This window comes from Trachemys scripta, chromosome 1, assembly GCF_013100865.1.
Source record: "Trachemys scripta elegans isolate TJP31775 chromosome 1, CAS_Tse_1.0, whole genome shotgun sequence".
In the NCBI taxonomy this organism is placed as follows: domain Eukaryota; kingdom Metazoa; phylum Chordata; order Testudines; family Emydidae; genus Trachemys; species Trachemys scripta.
Window position 1 is genome coordinate 72463057 of NC_048298.1, and position 19456 is coordinate 72482512.

Consider the following 19456-nt stretch of genomic DNA (forward strand, 5'->3'; position numbering starts at 1 on the left):
ACATTTGATTTTTTTTTTTTAAATAAAAAAGTGTTTTATTTTGTAAAATATGAAATAACTGTTATTGGTGAATTTCACAGTGAAAGTAAATACTGTACTAGTAGATAGATGGTTACTGTGTAGTAGCACTCAGTCTAACACACTGACATAATTTTTCATTTATAGCTGGATCTCTAGTATACTGAACACTATGTTTATGAATATTTTCATTCTTATCACAGAGGAATGATCAAAATGATCTTTTAAGAGTATCTTTGTGTGTAGTGTTTGATGCTTCCTGGTCATATAAACCGCTTGAGCCAACTTCTGGTGCCACTAACCCTTCTGTGGCCTGGCTTAGAAAGGAAGATCCAAGCCTTCTTCATGCCCTTGTCCATCTTCCTTTCATCTTTCTGTGCATCCCTTGAGTACAGATTGTTATTTTGTTCCAGCAGTTACTGTAACTACTCCAGTTTTAACAATAAAACCAATTTAGTTAAGATTAAACTAAAGTAAGAATTTACTGACATTTTACAAAACAGAGAGAAACCAAACAAAAGGATTGTTAGGTAATACATGGCTGCTTTTGTTGCTGTGCAAAAGTATTTTCATGCTGGGCCTAAAGTTAATTACACAATAGTTGCAGATTTTACATAGCATAAACATATTAGTTCTGCAACAGCTCAAGCTGTGACTGTTTCTCCTTGTCAGAACTCCCAGCACATCTTCCCAGCAGAAAAATGTCTGTGCTTAGGTATCCAGCTCCTTTTATAATTCCCTAAACTTTGAAGTAAAGGAGTCATCCATTACATTGCAAACAAGTGTTTGATTACTTCACCTTTCTGATATTAGATTGTCCTGTTTTGTTTGATTTGAAGGTATCAGAAGGAGTCTTTATTTCCCCTCTGTGATTTCAGAATGCACAAATCTAATTTCCCCTTCTTCCTGTAAAAAACAAACAAACTTGCACTGACTTTTTTTTTTTTTAAGTGAACCTTTGGCATTCTTCCTTACGTTGTTTCGGTATTTCTGTATGTTCGTGTTCCTGTTTTCTTGTTTCAGACTATATCAGTATCTTGCATAAAGTTTTGTTATTTGCAAATAATTGGATCACTGATTTATCTCAGTAATACAAAACAAGCAAAGTCATTTATGTAATGCAAAAATCACTCTTCAATTTTGAAGTAGAAAAATAAAGAATAAAAATTATAAGGACAGCTACTGAAACCATTTAAAAGTTGATAGTCTGGTTATAGCCTGTCAAAATATTTATTCTTACTAGGGCCACATGTTACCACCTGTAGTCATGTCTTGGGAGTACCTTGCTCCACAAGTAAAACTATTGAAATCAATGGGACTGCTTTCAGTGGATCAAATAGTGGCATGACTTGTGCAGTCATGCAAGGAAGTAAGGGGGTTACAGATTGTGAGTAGCAGTTCAGTAAGGAGAATGGCCTCTGCAGGAATGCTACATCCTCCCCTTGTACAGGTGAGTGGAGCAGGTCAGGGTGGCTGTCTCTGGGTGCCACGGGAAGAATGCTGTGCCAGGTATAAACCTAGTGCCAGCATTATGCATGAGACCAAGGCAGTTTATGAGTTTGATTCACAGTCTGCCTTCCAGTAAACTCCAGGGGCAGCACAACCATGTGTTGTCCTCGACTCAAAGGTCATGGCATTTGAGTCCAGAGTAAGGTATTGTTCAGGGTGAGAGAAGAGTAGCAAAATCTGGCCTTTATTAAAAGATATTTGTCTAATCTAAAATAAAAGGATTATAACAAATAATTGAAGTTTTTCTTTAAAGCTTTTGTCTCTTGAATTTGATAGATTATATTAGATTTGTTCAAAATTCTATTTTTTGCCGCTAATGTTGTTGTAAAGCGGACTCAAGACTTCTAGGCACATGTTGACCAAACAGTGCACATATGCTCACCCTTATTGTAGTGCTTGTGCTGTTTACTATGCAACTTCTAGTAATACAGATACAGATTTATTTTTTATAATATAACTTTTAGTTATAATGATAATTAATGTTTATTTAGCATGTTACATTTTCAAAGTGCTGTACAAACATTAATTAATGACTGATAATGGGTGTGGGGAAAATATTTGCATAAAATCTTGAAAATAAACAGTTCATCATGGAACTATCAAGAAAGTTAGGTACATTTTTCTGCTTAGCACTTTTGTTTATGTCCCTTGGTAACGAACTTCTTATGAGGAATACTATTGGAATCTATATATAATTACACATACAACCCATTACATTAAAGGAAGTTTCTTAAATTTGCAAAGATAAGCACTCAGAAGTTAGAAAATGCCAAAATTAAGGTTTCCTGCAAAATCTTAATTTAGCCTTCTTGTGTGTATAAATTATAGTTGAGGTTAAGATTTTGTCACAGTTATTTTTAGTAAAAGGTGGTGGGCACTAAACAAAAATTCCTGAGAGCCATGACTGTCTGTGACTTTTATTAAAAATAACCAAGGGGGGGAAGAGTCGGGGGAGAAGTGACAGCTGGAGCTCCATTGAGGGGACTGAGAGCCTGTGCCCTGCTGCGAGAGGTGGGTGGACTGACAGCCTGAGCCCCATCACCATGGGGTGGGCACACGCCCAGTGGCATCCACAAGGGGGCCCGCACAGCCACGGCAGGGGGCATCTGGCTTTGGGGGGCACACAGCTCCGGCCACGGCGGAGGGTGGCACAGCCCCAGCTATAGCTACTGACAGCTGAAGCCAAAGAAGTCGTGAAGGTCTAGTAAAGTCACAGAATCCGTGACCTCCTTGACTAAATCATATCCTTAATTTATAGTACAGTCCTTAATTTCATGATCACATATATTTTTTTCCTCAGAACCCCTACCACATTCAATGCACAGGCTGTATGGTGCTCACTGAATGAGCAGCTATCAATTTTTTGTTTCTTCTTATTATTTAGCATGTGGAACTATGCCTTGTTTTCTGTACCATTCAAACTTTACTTTGCAGACAGAATTATTTATTTCCTCATGGGCTTTTCTTTGGTGCTCATCACTATCTAATATATGAGTTCTTCACAAACAGTTTATTTTCGCAATGACTCTGTGAGGGAAGGGGGTTGTCATAGTCCCCGTTTTACAGATGGACTTGAGACATAGATTAAACTCCAAACATTTTGAGTTTAGGTGCCCAGTTTGAGACACCTAGGACCTGATTTTTTCAGAGTACTTAGCATAATATAGCACTTTATATGTTCAAAGCACAGCTCCCATTAACAGTTATGAATGCTCAGCAGTTCTGCAAATCAGATCCCAGGGTATCAAGTTGAGACCCAGAAAATAAGGAACATATACTTATGACCTGTGAAATTTTAGATTAGGTGACTTACCTAGCATCAAACAGGAACTCTAGTGCAGTATTCAGTGTCTTAACAGTGAGGCTCTCCTTTCTTTTCCTGTAGTTCTCAGTCCTGTTCACTACACACCTTCCAAATTCTGACACAAATGGGACAGGAGTTCTACGGACAGCATTCTCCTTTATTACACAACCTTGATTCACCCCCAAAGCAGCATGTACACTGAATGAGGTGGAGTCCTGGGAAAAAATAATATGTATACATGTAATTAAGGACTGTATCATAATGCATACACACAGTGGAATATGTGCACAGGCATCCTTAATTATGGCAATTCCTAACTTTTGAATGCTTAACTTTGCAACCTTTTAACAGTTTTGTGTGTAATTTCCTCGGTTTTAATAAAGCAAACTGAAGAAACAGAAATTTCATCATGTGGCATTATATTGACACCCACATGGTTCGTCAGCAAAGTCAGAACCTTTAGATCTACAGCACAGACCTCTGCCACTTGAGCTAATTGAATAACTGGTAGCAGTAGTAGGTTATGGTGCTCTATGTGGACCAGCACTAGAGGGGGATGAGATACGCACTTTGCTAATGGTTTTTACAGATATTTGTTAACTGCAGAGAAATGCTGAGGCTCAGGAATCTTGTGTTCCACTCAATGCATTGGAGGGGAGTGTTTCTTAGAGAGCACAGACACTCCTGCCCGTTTTCCACCAAGCTTGACTCCTTCTGCCCCATCCCCACCAATATGTCATGCTCCCAATCCTGTCTCTTCCCCACTCCTGCTTCCTTGTCACAGGACTGTTGTCTGTAACTACCTAGACTCATTCCCCTTGCCCAGTAAGTTCCAGTTCCCCTTATCTGTTCTGTCTCTCCATTCTAAGGGTCTTTGCCCTAGTCCCAGTTCTCCCCACCCTCACCCTGCCCACAGGCACCGAGTCTCCTTGCTCAATTAGTTCCAATCTCCCTACTTCCCACTCCCTGTCACAGTTACCCCCTTCCCCACCAGTCCCAGTCTTTCCATACTCCCTATCCCAGTCTACTCTTTTTTCTCCCCCTTGGTCCAGCTTTTGTCCTCTCTACAGTCAAATCAAATGAGTTCCTACGCAACACTGCCTGGGTGCCAGCAAAGAAGTAATTGAGAGCACAAGAGAGAGAGGTTCCCTGCTGTCAGTTCCAGTGCCTTGCCTCACCCCAGGGCAGCTGAGAGAGGCCTTTACAGAGGAAGTCCTTCTGAGCCCCCATAACCCTAGACTGGAGCATTCTGTTGCTCTGTGGGGATGGCACATGCACAGTCTGATCATCACTAAAAGCTGTCAGAGGCTGGAGCATGCAAAGTGTAAATGGAATTTTTGGAGATTTTAACTGTTAAGCTGCAGGAAATCTCTACTGAGCATGTGCACATTGCGATTTTTTTCATAAGTTTGTAACTTGGCCAAATTTTTACTGGCACAGCCAAAGGCACATCCCTGATACAAAGGCTATCTAAAATTTGTAGTCCATAATCCAAAGCGTGGGTGCTTATTTGAAGAAAAAGGTTGCCAGAATTTTTTAATATGAGCATGTCAATGCATTTTGCCCTAGCCCTGTTCTTGGAAATTGCTGCAATTTTTTCCAGCTGAAATGAAAATATATTCACCTGAGGTAGACACCTGGCACAGAAAATTTCAGCTGAAACAGTTAAAGTTTGGCAAAGTTATAAGGAACTGAAAATAGGGTCTTGTAATGAGAAGTGTCATGCAACTTTAATATGGTGCTAGCACCCCTGCCTATTATCCATTATTTGCACATCCAGCATGAGGTGTGCTAGAAAAGGTAAGTAGAAAAAATGGCACAGCACCTACATACTCTATGCCAGGGGTCAGCAACGTTCGGCACACGGCTCGCCAGGGTAAGCACCCTGGCGGGCCGGGCCAGTTTATTTACCTGCTGACGCGGCAGGTTCGGCCGATCACAGCCTCCACTGGCCCCTCAGCCCGCGCCGCTTCCCGCCACCCCCATTGGCCCGGGATGGCGAACTGCAGCCAGTGGAGGCCGCGATCGGCCGAACCTGCCGCGTCAGCAGGTAAATAAACTGTCCCGGCCCGCCAGGGTGCTTACCCTGGCGAGCCGCGTGCCAAACGTTGCCGACCCCTGCTCTATGCCCTTCTCTTACAATGAGAAGACGACTGCTGATATCACAGGGCATGGATCAGAGCCCAAATGGAGTCTTCACATACGCCCTTATTTGGACTATAATCTGAAGTTCATTCATTTAAGTAGAGAGTTTTATTACCATTAAAATAAATAAAAGACAATAGCTATTACAAGCTCTAGAGATCCCTTTCATATTCTCTTTTCTGTATTTCTCTGTATAAATTATCTTGGGAAAATATAGAAAACAGTATGAAAAGGACTCTCTAGAGCTTTTAGTAGCTATTTTTTTAATGGTAGTAAAATTCTTTAGGACCTAGAACAATGGTAGCAGAGTACTTTTATTTTAAAAATTAGAATTTTAATGGCCATAAATAACTTTTCCTAATGTAAGAGTTGTTTTTTACTGCACAGAAAACCTGAGAGTAACAGCATTCGGATTCTCAATATGTTGGCTGATAGAGTCCTGGAGGTGAAGTTTTTTTTAAGGTAAAAGAGGGACAACTCATAGGGCAGGTCATTGCAGGCTGATATTCAGAGTGATGATTGTTATATCATGAAGGAAGCTTGTTGTCTGTCTTCTTTGCAAGTTGTACTGTTTCTAGACATTGACCACTATGAACAACTTTTATAGTTTGTTATTATTACAATTATTTGTATTATCGTGGCGCTTTGAGTAGGGGGGTTGAACTAGATGACCTCCTGAGGTCTCTTCCAACCCTGATATTCCATGATTCTATGACCAGTATCTCATTATGCTAGGCGATGTGCAAACACAGAACAAAAAGTGAGAGAGTGCCTGTATTCTGTTTGTTGTTTAAATATAATTTAACTTCTTTTTTTAAAGGTTAATTTGAAGCCTACAGTATTTTCTAATTCAGTATCAGTTATTATTTCCAGGTCGTGTTTTAAAATCATTTGAAAATTTGCCACCTTTTCAGCCCTCCTTTGAATGAGTTAGATGTTGCCAACAAACAAAATGCTTTGTTCGGGTGCATTGACAATTGGGAACCTAAGTTAGAATCATACCTAGAGTTTGGGGTGAATGTATTTCTTACTGGAAATTCAGAGTTATAGAACAGCTGAGAAAGTTTATAAATGTAATGATTGTAAGTCTGTACAGTTTGTAAATTTAATGATTATATTTCTTCACTGATATTAAAATGTTGTCTCTGGTAATCGACTTGGGAAGAAAAAAATTAATTAGGGTTCAGAGTCCAGTAATACACAGTGCTGAGAAAGAGAGAGAGAAAGAGAGAGAGGGCATTCATAGCAGGCAAGAGATTAAACAAGAGAGCAGGGATGACACTTTAGCCAAATTCTGCTGTCTTTGAAGTAGCTCTGCTGCAGTGAGTGGATTTACCCCAGATTTATATTAGTGTAACTGAGTGCAGAATTTGGCCTAAATTCTGTAAGGAAAATTTAAATGTGAAGAAATATAATGAGTTGTCCAGTTCTAAAGAGCAAAATATTAATAATCTTTTGTACTTTTTGTTTATTGTTTATTGTTCTCCAGTCAAGAGTAGAAGAGCAATTTCATTGTTAATTATTGTTAACATGTAATTTTTCCCTCCACTTTCCACACAGATAACTGCAAGTTTTCCAACGTGTTCTGTGAAAATTCTCAGAAGCTGGTCAACGTGCAGTTCTTTGCTCTCGCTGCTAAATACCATTCCTTGCCAAGTCTTGAAGTGTGTACCCCATTAGACCAGATGCTTGGAGCACTGAGTGGAAAGCAACACGAGAGATGTGGTATATTGGAATTTATTTTATCTTACAAAAATTCTCAGCAGGCGCTGTGGTGGCTAAGATTAGATGAGTCTCTTGCTTTACTGCTCAATTTACTTTTATTATTAGCTACTTACTCCAGTGCACAGATTTATATGATTTTTTTCACCCTGAAATTTGAATAAAAGGCGTCACTGCACTCCCATGCCTGTAGATGTTTTTAAGACCGAGCCTTAGAAGGGGCTAGCTAGGAAGACAGACAGAAGGGAATTAGTCATGGTTCAGTACTTAAGCAGATATCTAGTTCTATTCCCTTATTGTTTCTCCCTGAGGAGAGTAAGTTTTGATTGGTATTTTTGGTCTTGTTAAAGACTTCACTAGGATGGCTTTCAGCTGTATCACCTCAAGCTGTTATCTCATCTCCTATCTGAAGAATTAGACAAGGACCTTGAATTTTCATCAAATCAATGGGATTCCACATGGTTACAAGGATTCACCTTAGCAGATACTGATGGGTCTAGGTCTGTATTCAAATAAGAGACTTCTACAGAAAACCCAGAAGGTGCAGACAATGGTGCATGTGAATCGTTTTTTTGAGTCTGGAACTGTGTCGTCTTAAGTGTTTGTATAGCCCCTACCGTAGTAGGGCCATTTGGGAATTAAAAAAAAAAAAAATTAAGTGATTTAAGATCCCTTTACAGCATGCCCAGTAGACATCTGCTAAGACTTTTTAGCACTCCTTAATATAGTCTTGCTCATTTTGGAATTTCATATATAGTGTGGGAAAATTGCACATTCTCCTTGCGCTCCCTGACAAACGTGGGGCCACTATGACAATTTACATGAGAAAGAATGTAAGTGCCTGTTGGACTTTCTCCCTTGATTAACTGAGCCCATGCTGGACACTCAACCACATATTCCTGTGGCAAAGAAGCTTTTACTTTAAAATTTCATTTGAGCATGTATGTTCTGAGGCATTCTGCGCAACTACTTTGTGATGGCCCAGGAACATCAGACATATAGGAACAGTGTATATCTACAAATAAAGTATGTGCTTAATGTTGTTGCCGGCACCTGAAATGAGCAAGGTCGTAATTGCTAACTAGCTATTTACACATTCCAATACCTGTCCTTGGCTGTTAAGGTCGATCAGAGTTAAACATGGAAGGACAGAATTTAAACATGGAAGAACTCTCAGGCAGGCCTAGTAACCCCAACAATGTTAACAGTGTGAGTAGTCAGATTAGTTTTCATGTGACTACTACTGCACCTTAAAGTTAGGCACATCTTAAGTGTATCAGAGCTTAATATAACTTGAAAACATGGTACTACTCTTGTGCTCAAAGTTAAGCACATGGTTAAGTGCGTTGCTGGATTGGAGCCTTAAAGACAGAATTGACACCACAAAAGGAACTGATCTTCCTTATTCCCCATTTCTTTACTTGGGCTAGAGTCTGATCTCAAGTGCGCTGGTATAAATCTGGAGACTGTCCATTAACTGCAGTTATTTATATTGAATTAAAGCGGCATGAAAGGTGCACTGGAGTTTGCACCGGATTGATCTTGTTTTAACAGATCATAAATTGTCCTTTCTTCTTTACTTGCCTTTCACCCCAATCATTTTCAAGTGCACAATCCATTCCCTCCCTAAGGCTCACAATTTTGGCATTGTCTTTGACACTTCTCATTAACTGCTCACATCCAGGCTCTCAGTGCTCTCCTACCTTTGTTTTCTAATCTGCATCCCTCTGTACATTGTATTTAAACTCTGAAGTCCCTTCTTCTTCACCATCTTAATAATGGGGGTTGGCTATTTATTCCATTTACTGCTGTGATCTTTTCTGTCCGACTTCCCTGTCTTTCATCTCTCCAGACTATCCAAAACGTTACAGCTAAAATCATCTTCCTCTTCTGGTGCTATGAACATGTCAGTCCCCCTCCCTGACTACCTTCACTAGCTTCTCTTCCTTCTTGCATCCAACTGAAGCCCTTTGTCCTTGTCTTTCTGGTTGTATATGTACAGCTCTTATTTTGCTTGCATCTTTACTCTTTTTTCCTTTTCCATGCTCTCTCAGGCCCTGCACTATGCTTAATTCTCTCTAATTAATGTCTTTTTTCCCTGCTTCTCCCACTCTTGACTTTGTACCCTTTTTTTGCCGCTGTCCCCAGCATTTGGATCAGCTTCCCCCCCGCCATATATCAAGCGTCTTTCTTCCTTATGTCTGTACAGAACTGAACATCTACATTAAAGGATAGAGACCAAATAATTGTTTTCTATACACTGTAAATGAGCTCTGTGATTGTAATATAGTAATTGTAGTCCTGTGCTTTATTGCAGTATAGGAAATATTACAAATATTTCATGTATTGAACTATTTTACTATAATTTGAGTCCTTTGTATAGAGTTGCCCACAAGTCAATGAAGACTCCTTAATCTAAATGAATTGCCTGGCAGTCATCTGGTTGAGGCAAAGTACCAAGCTTCAGATTTGTAATATGGGACTTTTTGTGTGAAAACTGGGATCTTTAATCTTCTTTTAGACTTTCCTGGACTCATTCCTGTATTTCAGGAAAGATGCACATTTGCTATCCTATGTGAAATGTTCAGGAACAAATTGGAATCTTTAAAGAGGGTTTTACATACAAAGGAAAAATGTCAATTATATTATGCAAAATTATTTTTTAGCATGATTCCATTTATTGTTCCAATGTCTTTTGTAATGTTCCTTGTCATAAGAAAAAGATGTTTGAGAGACACAAACACCTCCAGAGTTCTCAAACCTGTGAAATAATTTTAAAACCTTGTAATATGGATGCACATAATAGTAACAACTTTTAGGGTGGGTTGTTTGAAAGGGAGCACACCAGATCATTAAAGTGCTTTTGAAAATCCAACCCTTAAATCTTTAATAGGGCTTAAAAATTATAGTGCGGACAGGGCCATTTAGAGAGTAATTCTGAATCCAGGTCTTAGCCTCGTGCTTCCTGGCATAGCTTATTGTGAGCCATATCAGACCTCCACCTTCCCTGACCTAAGGGTATGGAATGTAAAAGATCCTGGTCCAGAGAGGGGATTTGGAACAGGGGAATTCCTCTTGGTAGGAGATTAGGGTCTGAATGTAGGAAGGGAGCCATGCTGGAGAAATGGACCCAGAGCCGTCATTTTACCCTCCACAAATTAATGCTGCCCTAGTCAGTATAAATTTACCCACCTTTCTCCTCCGTGCTTTGATCTCCACAAAACCCATCTTTAGCAGAGGTTCTGGTTCATCAGCCAACACAGCAGGGAATTCCACCATCAACCTGGCTCCTGCAGAAGCTGTGCTGACCAAGAGTAGAAGCTGGTATACAGGCACATGGCCTCTGTGTAGATGGACCTAGCCTGTTTGGATCCTGAAGTTCCTTTAGGAACATAGACATCTACTGGTTGCAAGAGTCAAACCCTCGGCATTTTCCACAGGAGGTGAGGGCGTACAAATCCTTCCCCCTATCAGAACAGTGCCCAGGAAACTCTTTAAGGAGAACTTTACAAAATGTCCTATCTTAAACATGCAATTCAGTTGACCTATATGAGGAATAATATATGTCTGTTAATTACTGAGGTAGGAGTTGTAGATGTATATGGCATTGTACAATTAGTGCCGTTTTCCAAACAAATAACTGCTCCTTACACCCAAAGAGCTTACAATCTAGAGCAGGGGTGGGCAAACTCCGGGACCATCCTGCCTGGCCCCTGAGCTCCTGGCCCGGGAGGCTAGCCCCTGGCCCCTCCCCCGCTGTTCCTCCTCGCCCGCAGCCTCAGCTTGCTCACTCCGCCGCCGGCGCAATGCTCTCAGCAGCGGGGCTATGAGCTCCTAGGGCAGTGCAGCTGCAGAGCTGGGCCTGACCCGGGCTCTGTGCTGCATGGTGGCTGTGAGCTCCTGGGGCAGCGCAGCCATAGAGCCGGGCCTTACCCAGTCTTTGGCCTGTTCTACACTACGAGTTTAGGTCGACTTTAGCAGCGTTAAATCGAATTAAGCCTGGACACGTTCACACAACGAAGCCCTTTCTTTCGACGTAAAGGGCCCTTTAAACCGGTTTCTTTACACCACCTCCGACGAGGGGATTAGCGATAAAATCGGCCTTTGCGGAATTGGGGTAGTGTGGACGGAATTCGACGTTATTGGCCTCCGGAGGTATCCCACAGTGCTTCATTGTGACCGCTCTGGACGGCACTCTCAACTCAGATGCACTGACCAGGTAGACAGGAAAAGCCCTGCGAACGTTTGAATTTAATTTCCTGTTTGCCCAGCGTGGAGAGCACAGGTGACCACGCAGAGCTCATCAGCACAGGTAACCGTGATGGAGTCCCAGGATCGCAAAAGAGCTCCAGCATGGACCGAACTGGAGGTACGGGTTCTGCTCGCCATATGGGGAGATGAATCAGTGCTAGCTGAACTCCGTAGCAGTAAAAGAAATGGCAAAGTATTAGAAAAGGTCTCCAAGGCCATGAAGGACAGAGGCCATAACAGGGACGCAGAGCAGTGCCGCGTGAAAATTAAGGAGCTACAGCAAGCCTACCACAAAGCCAGAGAAGCAAACGGAAGGTCCCGGGGCAGAGCCGCAAACTTGCCACTTCTACGTGGAGCTGCATGCCATTCTAGGGGGTGCAGCCACCACTACCCCAACCGTGTGCTATGACTCCCTCACTGGAGAAACACACAGGGAAGAGGTTCAGAGAACGAGGAAGATGAGGATGGAGGTAATGTAGGTAGCTCACAGCAGCAAGGAAGCGGAGAAACCGGTTTCCCCAACAGCCAGGATATGTTTGTCACCCTGGACCTGGAACCAGTAACCCCCGAACTCACCCAAGACCCTGAGGGCACACAGGGGACCTCTGGTGAGTGTACCTTTGTAAATATTACACATGGTTTAAAAGCAAGCGTGTTTAATGATTAATGATTAATTTGCCCTGGCAATCACGGCCAGTACAGCTACTGGAAAAGTCTGTTAACATGTATGGGGATGGAGCGGAAATCCTCCAGGGACATCTCCAGAAAGCTCTCCTTCATGTACTCCCAAAGCCTTTGCAAAAGGTTTCTGGGGAGGGCTGCCTTATCCCGTCCGCCATGGTAGGACACTTTACCACGCAGGCCAGTAGCACGTAGTCTGGAATCATTGCATAACAAAGCATTGTAGCGTATGGTCCCGGTGTTTGCTGGCATGCAGACAACATCCATTCCTTATCGCTCTTTGTTATCCTCAGGAGAGTGGTATCATTCACGGTCACCTGGTTGAAATGGGGTGATTTTATTAAGGGGACATTCAGAGGTGCCCGTTCCTGCTCTGCTGAACAGAAATGTTCCCCGCTGTTAGCCACGCGGTGGGGGGAGGGGTGTAGTGATCATCCCAGAGAATTGGGTGTGGGGGAGAAAGGGGGTTAGTTGGGTTTGTGCTGCATGTTAAACCGGAAACCGCAGCCCCTCCTTTTACACTGCAAACCCATTTTAAATGGCCAACCCAATTCATCCTTGATATGGGAAATGAGGGCGCTGCTGTTTGAAACCATTCCCACATGTTAAGAAGGTTAAAAAAGCCAAAAGACTGTGGCTTACCATGGCTGCCTGCAAGCCGAAATCTGTTGCCTGGCACTGCGTGAGTGATCTCTCACACGAAACCGGCAGGCCCTCACTATAAGAGGAAAAATGCGACCTTGTAACGAAAGAGTGTACCCATTGTTCTCTAAAATGTGTCTTTTTTTAACCACTTCTCCTCCACCATCTGCAAATGTTTCTCCTTCACAGAGGCTAGTGAACATTAGAAAGAGAAAATAGAGGACGTGGGACGATATGTTCGCGGAGCTCCAGATGTCCTCCCACGCTGAAAGAGCACAGCAGAATGCGTGGAGGCAGTCAATGTCAGACATCAGAAAAGCACAATATGAACGAGAGGAGAGGTGGCGGGCTGAATCGCGGGATGAACAGAGCAAGTTGCGGGCTGAAGATGATAGGTGGCGTCAGCTTGCAGACAGAAGGCAAGAGTTGATGCTCCAGCAGCCAGAGCATCAAACTGATATGCTCCAGCGTACGGTTGAGCTGCAGGAAAGGCAGCAGGAGCAGAGACCGCCGCTACAGCCCCTGTTTAACCAACAGCCCTCCTCCCCAAGTTCCATAGCCTCCTCACCCAGACGCCCAAGAACGCGGTGGGGGGGCCTCCGGCCACCCAGTCACTCCACCCCAGATGATTGCCAGAACATCAGAAGGCTGGCCTTCAATAAGAGTTAAAGTTTTAAAATGCAGTGTGTCCTTTTCCTTCCCTCCTCCCCCACCCATCCCGGGCTACCTTGCAATTATCCCCCTAGTTGTGTGATGAATTAATAAAGAATGCATGAATGTGAAATAACAATGACTTTATTGCCTCTGCAAGCGGTGCTCGAAGGGGGGAGGGGAAGGTGGGGTGGTTGGTTTACAGGGAAGTAGAGTGAACCGGGCGGGGGGGGGGGGCGGAGGGTTCATCAAGGAGAAACAAACAGAAGTTTCACACCGTAGCCTGGCCAGTCACAAAACTAGTTTTCAAAGCTTCTCTGATGCGCACCGTGCCCTGCTGTGCTCCCCTAACCGCCCTGATGTCTGGCTGCGCGTAATCAGCGGCCAGGCGAGTTGCCTCAACCTCCCACCCCGCCATAAATGTCTCCCCCTTACTCTCACAGATATTGTGGAGCGCACAGCAAGCAGCAATAACAATGGGGATATTCTTTTCGCTGAGGTCTGAGCGAGTCAGTAAGCTGCGCCAGCGTGCTTTTAAACGTCCAAATGCACATTCCACCACCATTCAGCACTTGCTCAGCCTGTAGTTGAACAGGTCCTGACTCCTGTCTAGGCTGCCTGTGTACGGCTTCATGAGCCGCGGCATTAAGGGGTAGGCTGGGTCCCCAAGGATCACGATAGGCATTTCAGCATCCACAACGGTTACTTTCTGGTCCGGGAAGAAAGTCCCTTCCTCCAGCTTTCGAAACAGAGCAGAGTGCCTGAAGACGCGAGCATCATGTACCTTTCCCGGCCATCCCACGTTGATGTTGGTGAAACGTCCCTTGTGATCCACCAGGGCTTGCAGCAGCATTGAAAAGTACCCCTTGCGGTTTATGTACTCGGTGGCTTGGTGCTCCGGTGCCAAGATAGGGATATGGGTTCCATCTATGGCCCCACCACAGTTTGGGAATCCCATTTCAGCAAAACCATCCACTATGGCCTGCACGTTGCCCAGAGTCACTACCCTTGATATCACCAGGTCTTTCATTGCCCTGGCAACTTGGATCACAGCAGCCCCCACAGTAGATTTGCCCACTCCAAATTGATTCCCAACTGACCAGTAGCTGTCTGGCGTTGCAGGCTTCCACAGGGCTATTGCCACTCACTTCTCAACTGTGAGGGCTGCTCTCATCCTGGTATTCTGGCGCTTCAGGGCAGGGGAAAGCAAGTCACAAAGTTCCATGAAAGTGCCCTTACGCATGCGAAAGCTTCGCAGCCACTGGGAATCGTCCCACACCTGCAGCACGATGCAGTCCCACCAGGCTGTGCTTGTTTCCCGTGCCCAGAATCGGCGTTCCACGGCATGAACCTGCCTCAGTAACACCATGATTTCCACATTGCTGGGTCCTGTGCCTTGTGAGAGGTCTATGTCCATGTCAATTTCCTCATCACTCTCGTCGCCGCGCTGCAATCGCCTCCTCGGCTGGTCCGGGTTTCACTTTGGCATGTCCTGGCTCTGCATACACTCCAGGACAATGCGCGTGGTGTTCATAGTGCTCATAATTGCCGCGGTGATCTGAGCGGGCTCCATGATCCCAGTGCTAGCTATGGCACCTGGTCTGAAAAAAGGCGCGAAACTAGTATCTGACGGACCAGGGGAAGGAGGGAGGGAGGGCCAAGTGACAACATGGCGTACAGGTACAGGGAATTAAAATCAAGAAAGGTGGCTGTGCATCAGGGAGAAACACAAACAACTGTCACACAGAATGGTCCCCCCAAAGATTAAACTGAAAACTCTGGGTTTAGCAGGCCGTTGATTTCACGGAGGGAGGGGAAGCAAATGAATACAGAACAAATCTATTTTTTACATCTTAAGCTGGCAGCCGACGGTGCAGCATGACTGATAGCCACTGCAGTACGACGACGATGGATATCAATCGTAATATGCCATCTTCTACCAAAAGGCAAGGGGCTGCTGCTGTGTAGCAATGCAGCCCCACGTCTGCCAGCACCCAGATCTCCCTCGGCCTCTTTTGGGTGCTTAGCAGACAATACTGGGCGATTGGCAGAAAATAGCATACTATGACTGATAGCCATCATCATCGAGACAGTTGCATGTCTGCCCAGGTGCCCATGATTGACAGCCACTGCAGTACGATGACGACGGATACCAATCGTAATATACCATCTTCTACCAAAAGGCAAGGGGCTGGTGCAATGCAGCCCTACGGCTGCCAGCCCCACGGCTACCAGTCATGCTGCACCGTCTACCGCTAAAAGGTAGTTAGCTGCTACTGCTGTGTAGCAATGCAGTACCACGTCTGCCGGCACCCAGATGACATATGGTGACGGTGAGCTGATCTGAGCGGGCTCCATGCTTGCCATAGTATGTTGTCTGCACAGGTAACCCAGGTAAAAAGGCGCGAATCTATTGTCTGCCGGTGCTTTGACGGAGGGGGAGGGGCCTGACGACATGTACCCAGAACTCCCCGCGACACTGTTTTGTATCATTCAGGCATTGGGATCTCAACCCAGAATTCCAATGGGCGGCGGAGACTGCGGGAACTGTGGGATAGCTACCCATAGTGCAATGCTCCAGAAGTTGACGCTAGCCTCGGTACTGTGGACGCGGTCCGCCGACTAGAGCACTTAGAGCATTTTATGTGGGGACACACACAATCGGCTGTATACAACCGATTTCTATAAAACCGGCTTCTATTAATTCGACCTAATTTCGTAGTGTAGACATACCCTTTGTGGTGTGTGGTGACGGCGGCAGCGTGGCCCGGCTCCAGCCGGGCAGCGCGGCGGTAGTGCCACCAGCCACCGGTGCTCCAGGCAGCTTGGTAAGGGGGCACGGAGCGGAGCAGGGTTGGATAGAGGGCACGGGAGTTCGGGGGGTGGTGGTCAGGGGGCGGGGGTGTGGATGGTGGTCGGGGGAGAAACAGGGAGTTGAATAGGGGTCCCAGAGGGCAGTCAGGAAGGAGGGGGAGGGTTTGGATGGGGCGGCAGGGGGCAGTCAGGAGCAGGGGTTCCGGGGGCAGCCAGGGGACAAGGAGAAGGGGTGGTTGGATGGGGATGGGGTCCCGGGGGGGGGTGGTCAGGAATGAGAGGAGGAATTGGATGGGGCATCGGAGGTCCGGGGCAGTCAGGGGACAGGGAGCGGGTATGTGTGGATGGGGCAGGGGTCCCAGAGGGGCCGTCAGGGAACAGGGGTGGTTGGATGGGGCAGGAGTCCCGGTGGGCGGAGGGGCGGGACAGATAGGAGGTGGGGGCCGGCCATGAACCCTCTCGTAACCGGCCCTCTATACAATTTACAAAACCCGATGCACCCCTCAGGCCAAAAAGTTTGCCCGCCCCTGGTCTAGAGGTAAGGCAGATACAATTCAGTTCAAAATAAGACAAATCACACTTAGCCTGTTGTTAGCATGTTATAGGAAGAATGTTTCAGAGAATAAATGAGTCTTAGTTTTTTTCAGGAAGGGGGTTCTTTGTTTCTAACATTCCTAATTTTTGCTTGAGTCAGCTATTACTCACATTTTAAAGAGAGACTGAAAGCATAGCAGCTTAAATTAGGTGAGTAATTATGAGCAAGATCTTGAGGGAACAGCACAGTTTAAAACACTTTTGCAATGTTTTTATTTTTTAAACTGGAAAATTCCCTGCAGATTTCCTCAAACTTTGCAGTTTTCCCCTGCAGTATTCCACTGGCTCTAGCTGTAAGCTTTTTCATTAGACTGCAGTATATCCGTTATTATCACAGCATGTTTGAAAAGTGGAAAAAGTCCTTCAGTCACTATGATGATAAGCACTTTTTATATGCAGGTAAATGTGTAGGTAGAAAGAGACACTAATTTTGAGTCGGAACCTCGGCTGGTGTAAATCAGCATACATGTAGGATTTGTCTCTTTGCTTTCAAAAGTGTTTCTATTCAATTTAAGCATTGGGGTCTCAGACTTTGCTCACTTAATATTTTAAACGCCCCCATCTGGGATTTGACATTTATGCTGAAGTGCATGGGGTAGTCTGTGGTGTATATTACATAACAATATTGCTGGTTTTGGACCAAGATTTGCCCAATATTTTCCTTATTCGGGCAAAACTTACATTTTTGTCAACAAAGGGTTTTATCTGAACAGGGAAATAGAATATATATTATTTTGGGAAAGTTGTCTTTGAAATGGGAAAAAGTTGTAAAAATCACAGAAATGAAGACCCTAATACTTTGGTATCTGTGATCCTCTGCACGCTCCCCTCTTCAGATCCTAACCTGTCTGAAGATACAGAAAAGCTGCGAGATCTCATCTCTCAGCATAAGATTGCATCAGCATCATGCTCGTACGGGAGAAAAATCCTGAACTTCTCAATTGGAATGGTTGCAATTTTGTTTTTTTAGGAGAATCTGGGCCTTAACAAGTATTTTTACATTTAATGAGAACCTTCAGAAGTCCTCAATAAAACAGTAAAAATGGAATGACAAACATTGGTTTCTCCCATATGCTTTTGTTTGTTAATTTTAAAGTTTATGATTTTCTTTTTTTTGTTCATAGATTCTATATTACATTCAAAGTATTGTCATAATAGTTTGTTATACAGAACCAGATGTTTAAAAAGTGCAGAGATCCTATGGATATTTGAGAGAAGTGGGGAAAACTCTAGGATTCTCATGAACTCAGATCAACCTTTTCTAAATAAGTAATGATTTGGGCATTGTTCCCAGCATGATCTGATTAAGGAATGAATGTAGTTATTGTCTGATGATCAGTTTCTGGACAAATTAAGAAAGTAATACAGGAAATGCAGGAAAGAGGAAGGTGTATTAATCTGACTAGTTATGCAGAAAAGTGTCTTTAACTGTTCTTTTTTCAGTTCCGTGAGTGTGCTCTCAGGGTTCAGTTCTGCATATCTTACTTCACAAGTATTTTATGTCTCAGTCTGTGTGATTCCACACAGACAAGTATCCAGGCCCACCAACAGAAATTCCGGGTGCCAGGGCCGTCCGTAGGGGGCCAAAGGCAGAAGTGATAAATCTGTCACTTCCGGGACCACCCATATTGGCCCGCGGGGCCCGAAGTGGTCTCGCGTGCCTAGGTGCCTTGCAGCCTGCCCAGGCCCCTGGGCAATTGCCCCATTTGCCCCCGCGGCGGTGGGCCTGCAAATATCATTTCTTCCCCTCTATACATACAGCTATCTCCTGCAGAGTCTCTTAGTCCTTGGGTCTGGGAAGCAGGGATAAGCAGGTGCTGTGTGCCTGCTATTTATCCCATCCCCCAAGCAAATAGTCAGGGAGTGGGCCTTGGCTCCATCCCCTCAGGGCAGCTGAACCAGTGTGAGGGTAGTACTCTGTTGGTAAGGATCAGTAGTGGATTACTACCCCTTGCCACAAATGGGGAGCAGGTAAAGAATTGGAGAGAAATGGGGAGCAGGTAAAAAAGGAGTGAAATCAGGAAGGCTAAATCACACTTGGAGTTGCAGCTAGCAAGGGATGTTAAGACTAAAAAGAAGGGTTTCTACAGGTATGTTAGCAAGAAGAAGGTCAGGGAAAGTGTTGGCCCCTTACTGAATGGGGGAGGCAAACTAGTGACAGAGAAAGTGGAAAAAGCTAATGTACTCAATGCTTTTTTTTGCCTCTGTCTTCACGAACAAGGTCAGCTCCCAGACTACTGCACTGGACAGCACAGTATGGGGAGGAGGTGACCAGCCCTCTGTGGAGAAAGAAGTGGCTCAGGACTATTTAGAAAAGCTGGATGAGCACAAGTCCATGGGGCCGGATGCACGCATCTGAGGGTGCTAGGAGTTGGCAGATGTGACTGCAGAGCCATTGGCCATTATCTTTGAAAACTCATGGCAATCGGGAGAGGTCCCGGATGACTGGAAAAAGGCTAATGTAGTGCCCATTTTTAAAAAAGAGAAGGAGGATCTGGGAAACTACTGGCCAGTCAGCCTCACCTCAGTCCCTGGAGAAATCATGGAGCAGGTCCTCAAGGAATCAATTTTGAAGCACTTCGAGGAGAGAAAAGTGATCAGGAACAGTCAGCATGGATTCACCAA

General features: G+C 44.5%; 1 protein-coding gene across 1 annotated transcript in view; it reads left to right on the forward strand.

Annotated features, from left to right (window-relative positions):
• The window catches only part of METTL25 (methyltransferase like 25), a 97783-nt gene that overhangs the window by 7678 nt on the left and 70649 nt on the right, over positions 1–19456 (forward strand). The window contains exons 2-3 of the mRNA XM_034766101.1: positions 7037–7201; positions 19053–19099. Of these exons, the coding sequence (XP_034621992.1) occupies positions 7037–7201; positions 19053–19099 (212 nt within the window). The remainder of the gene's footprint in view (positions 1–7036; positions 7202–19052; positions 19100–19456) is intronic.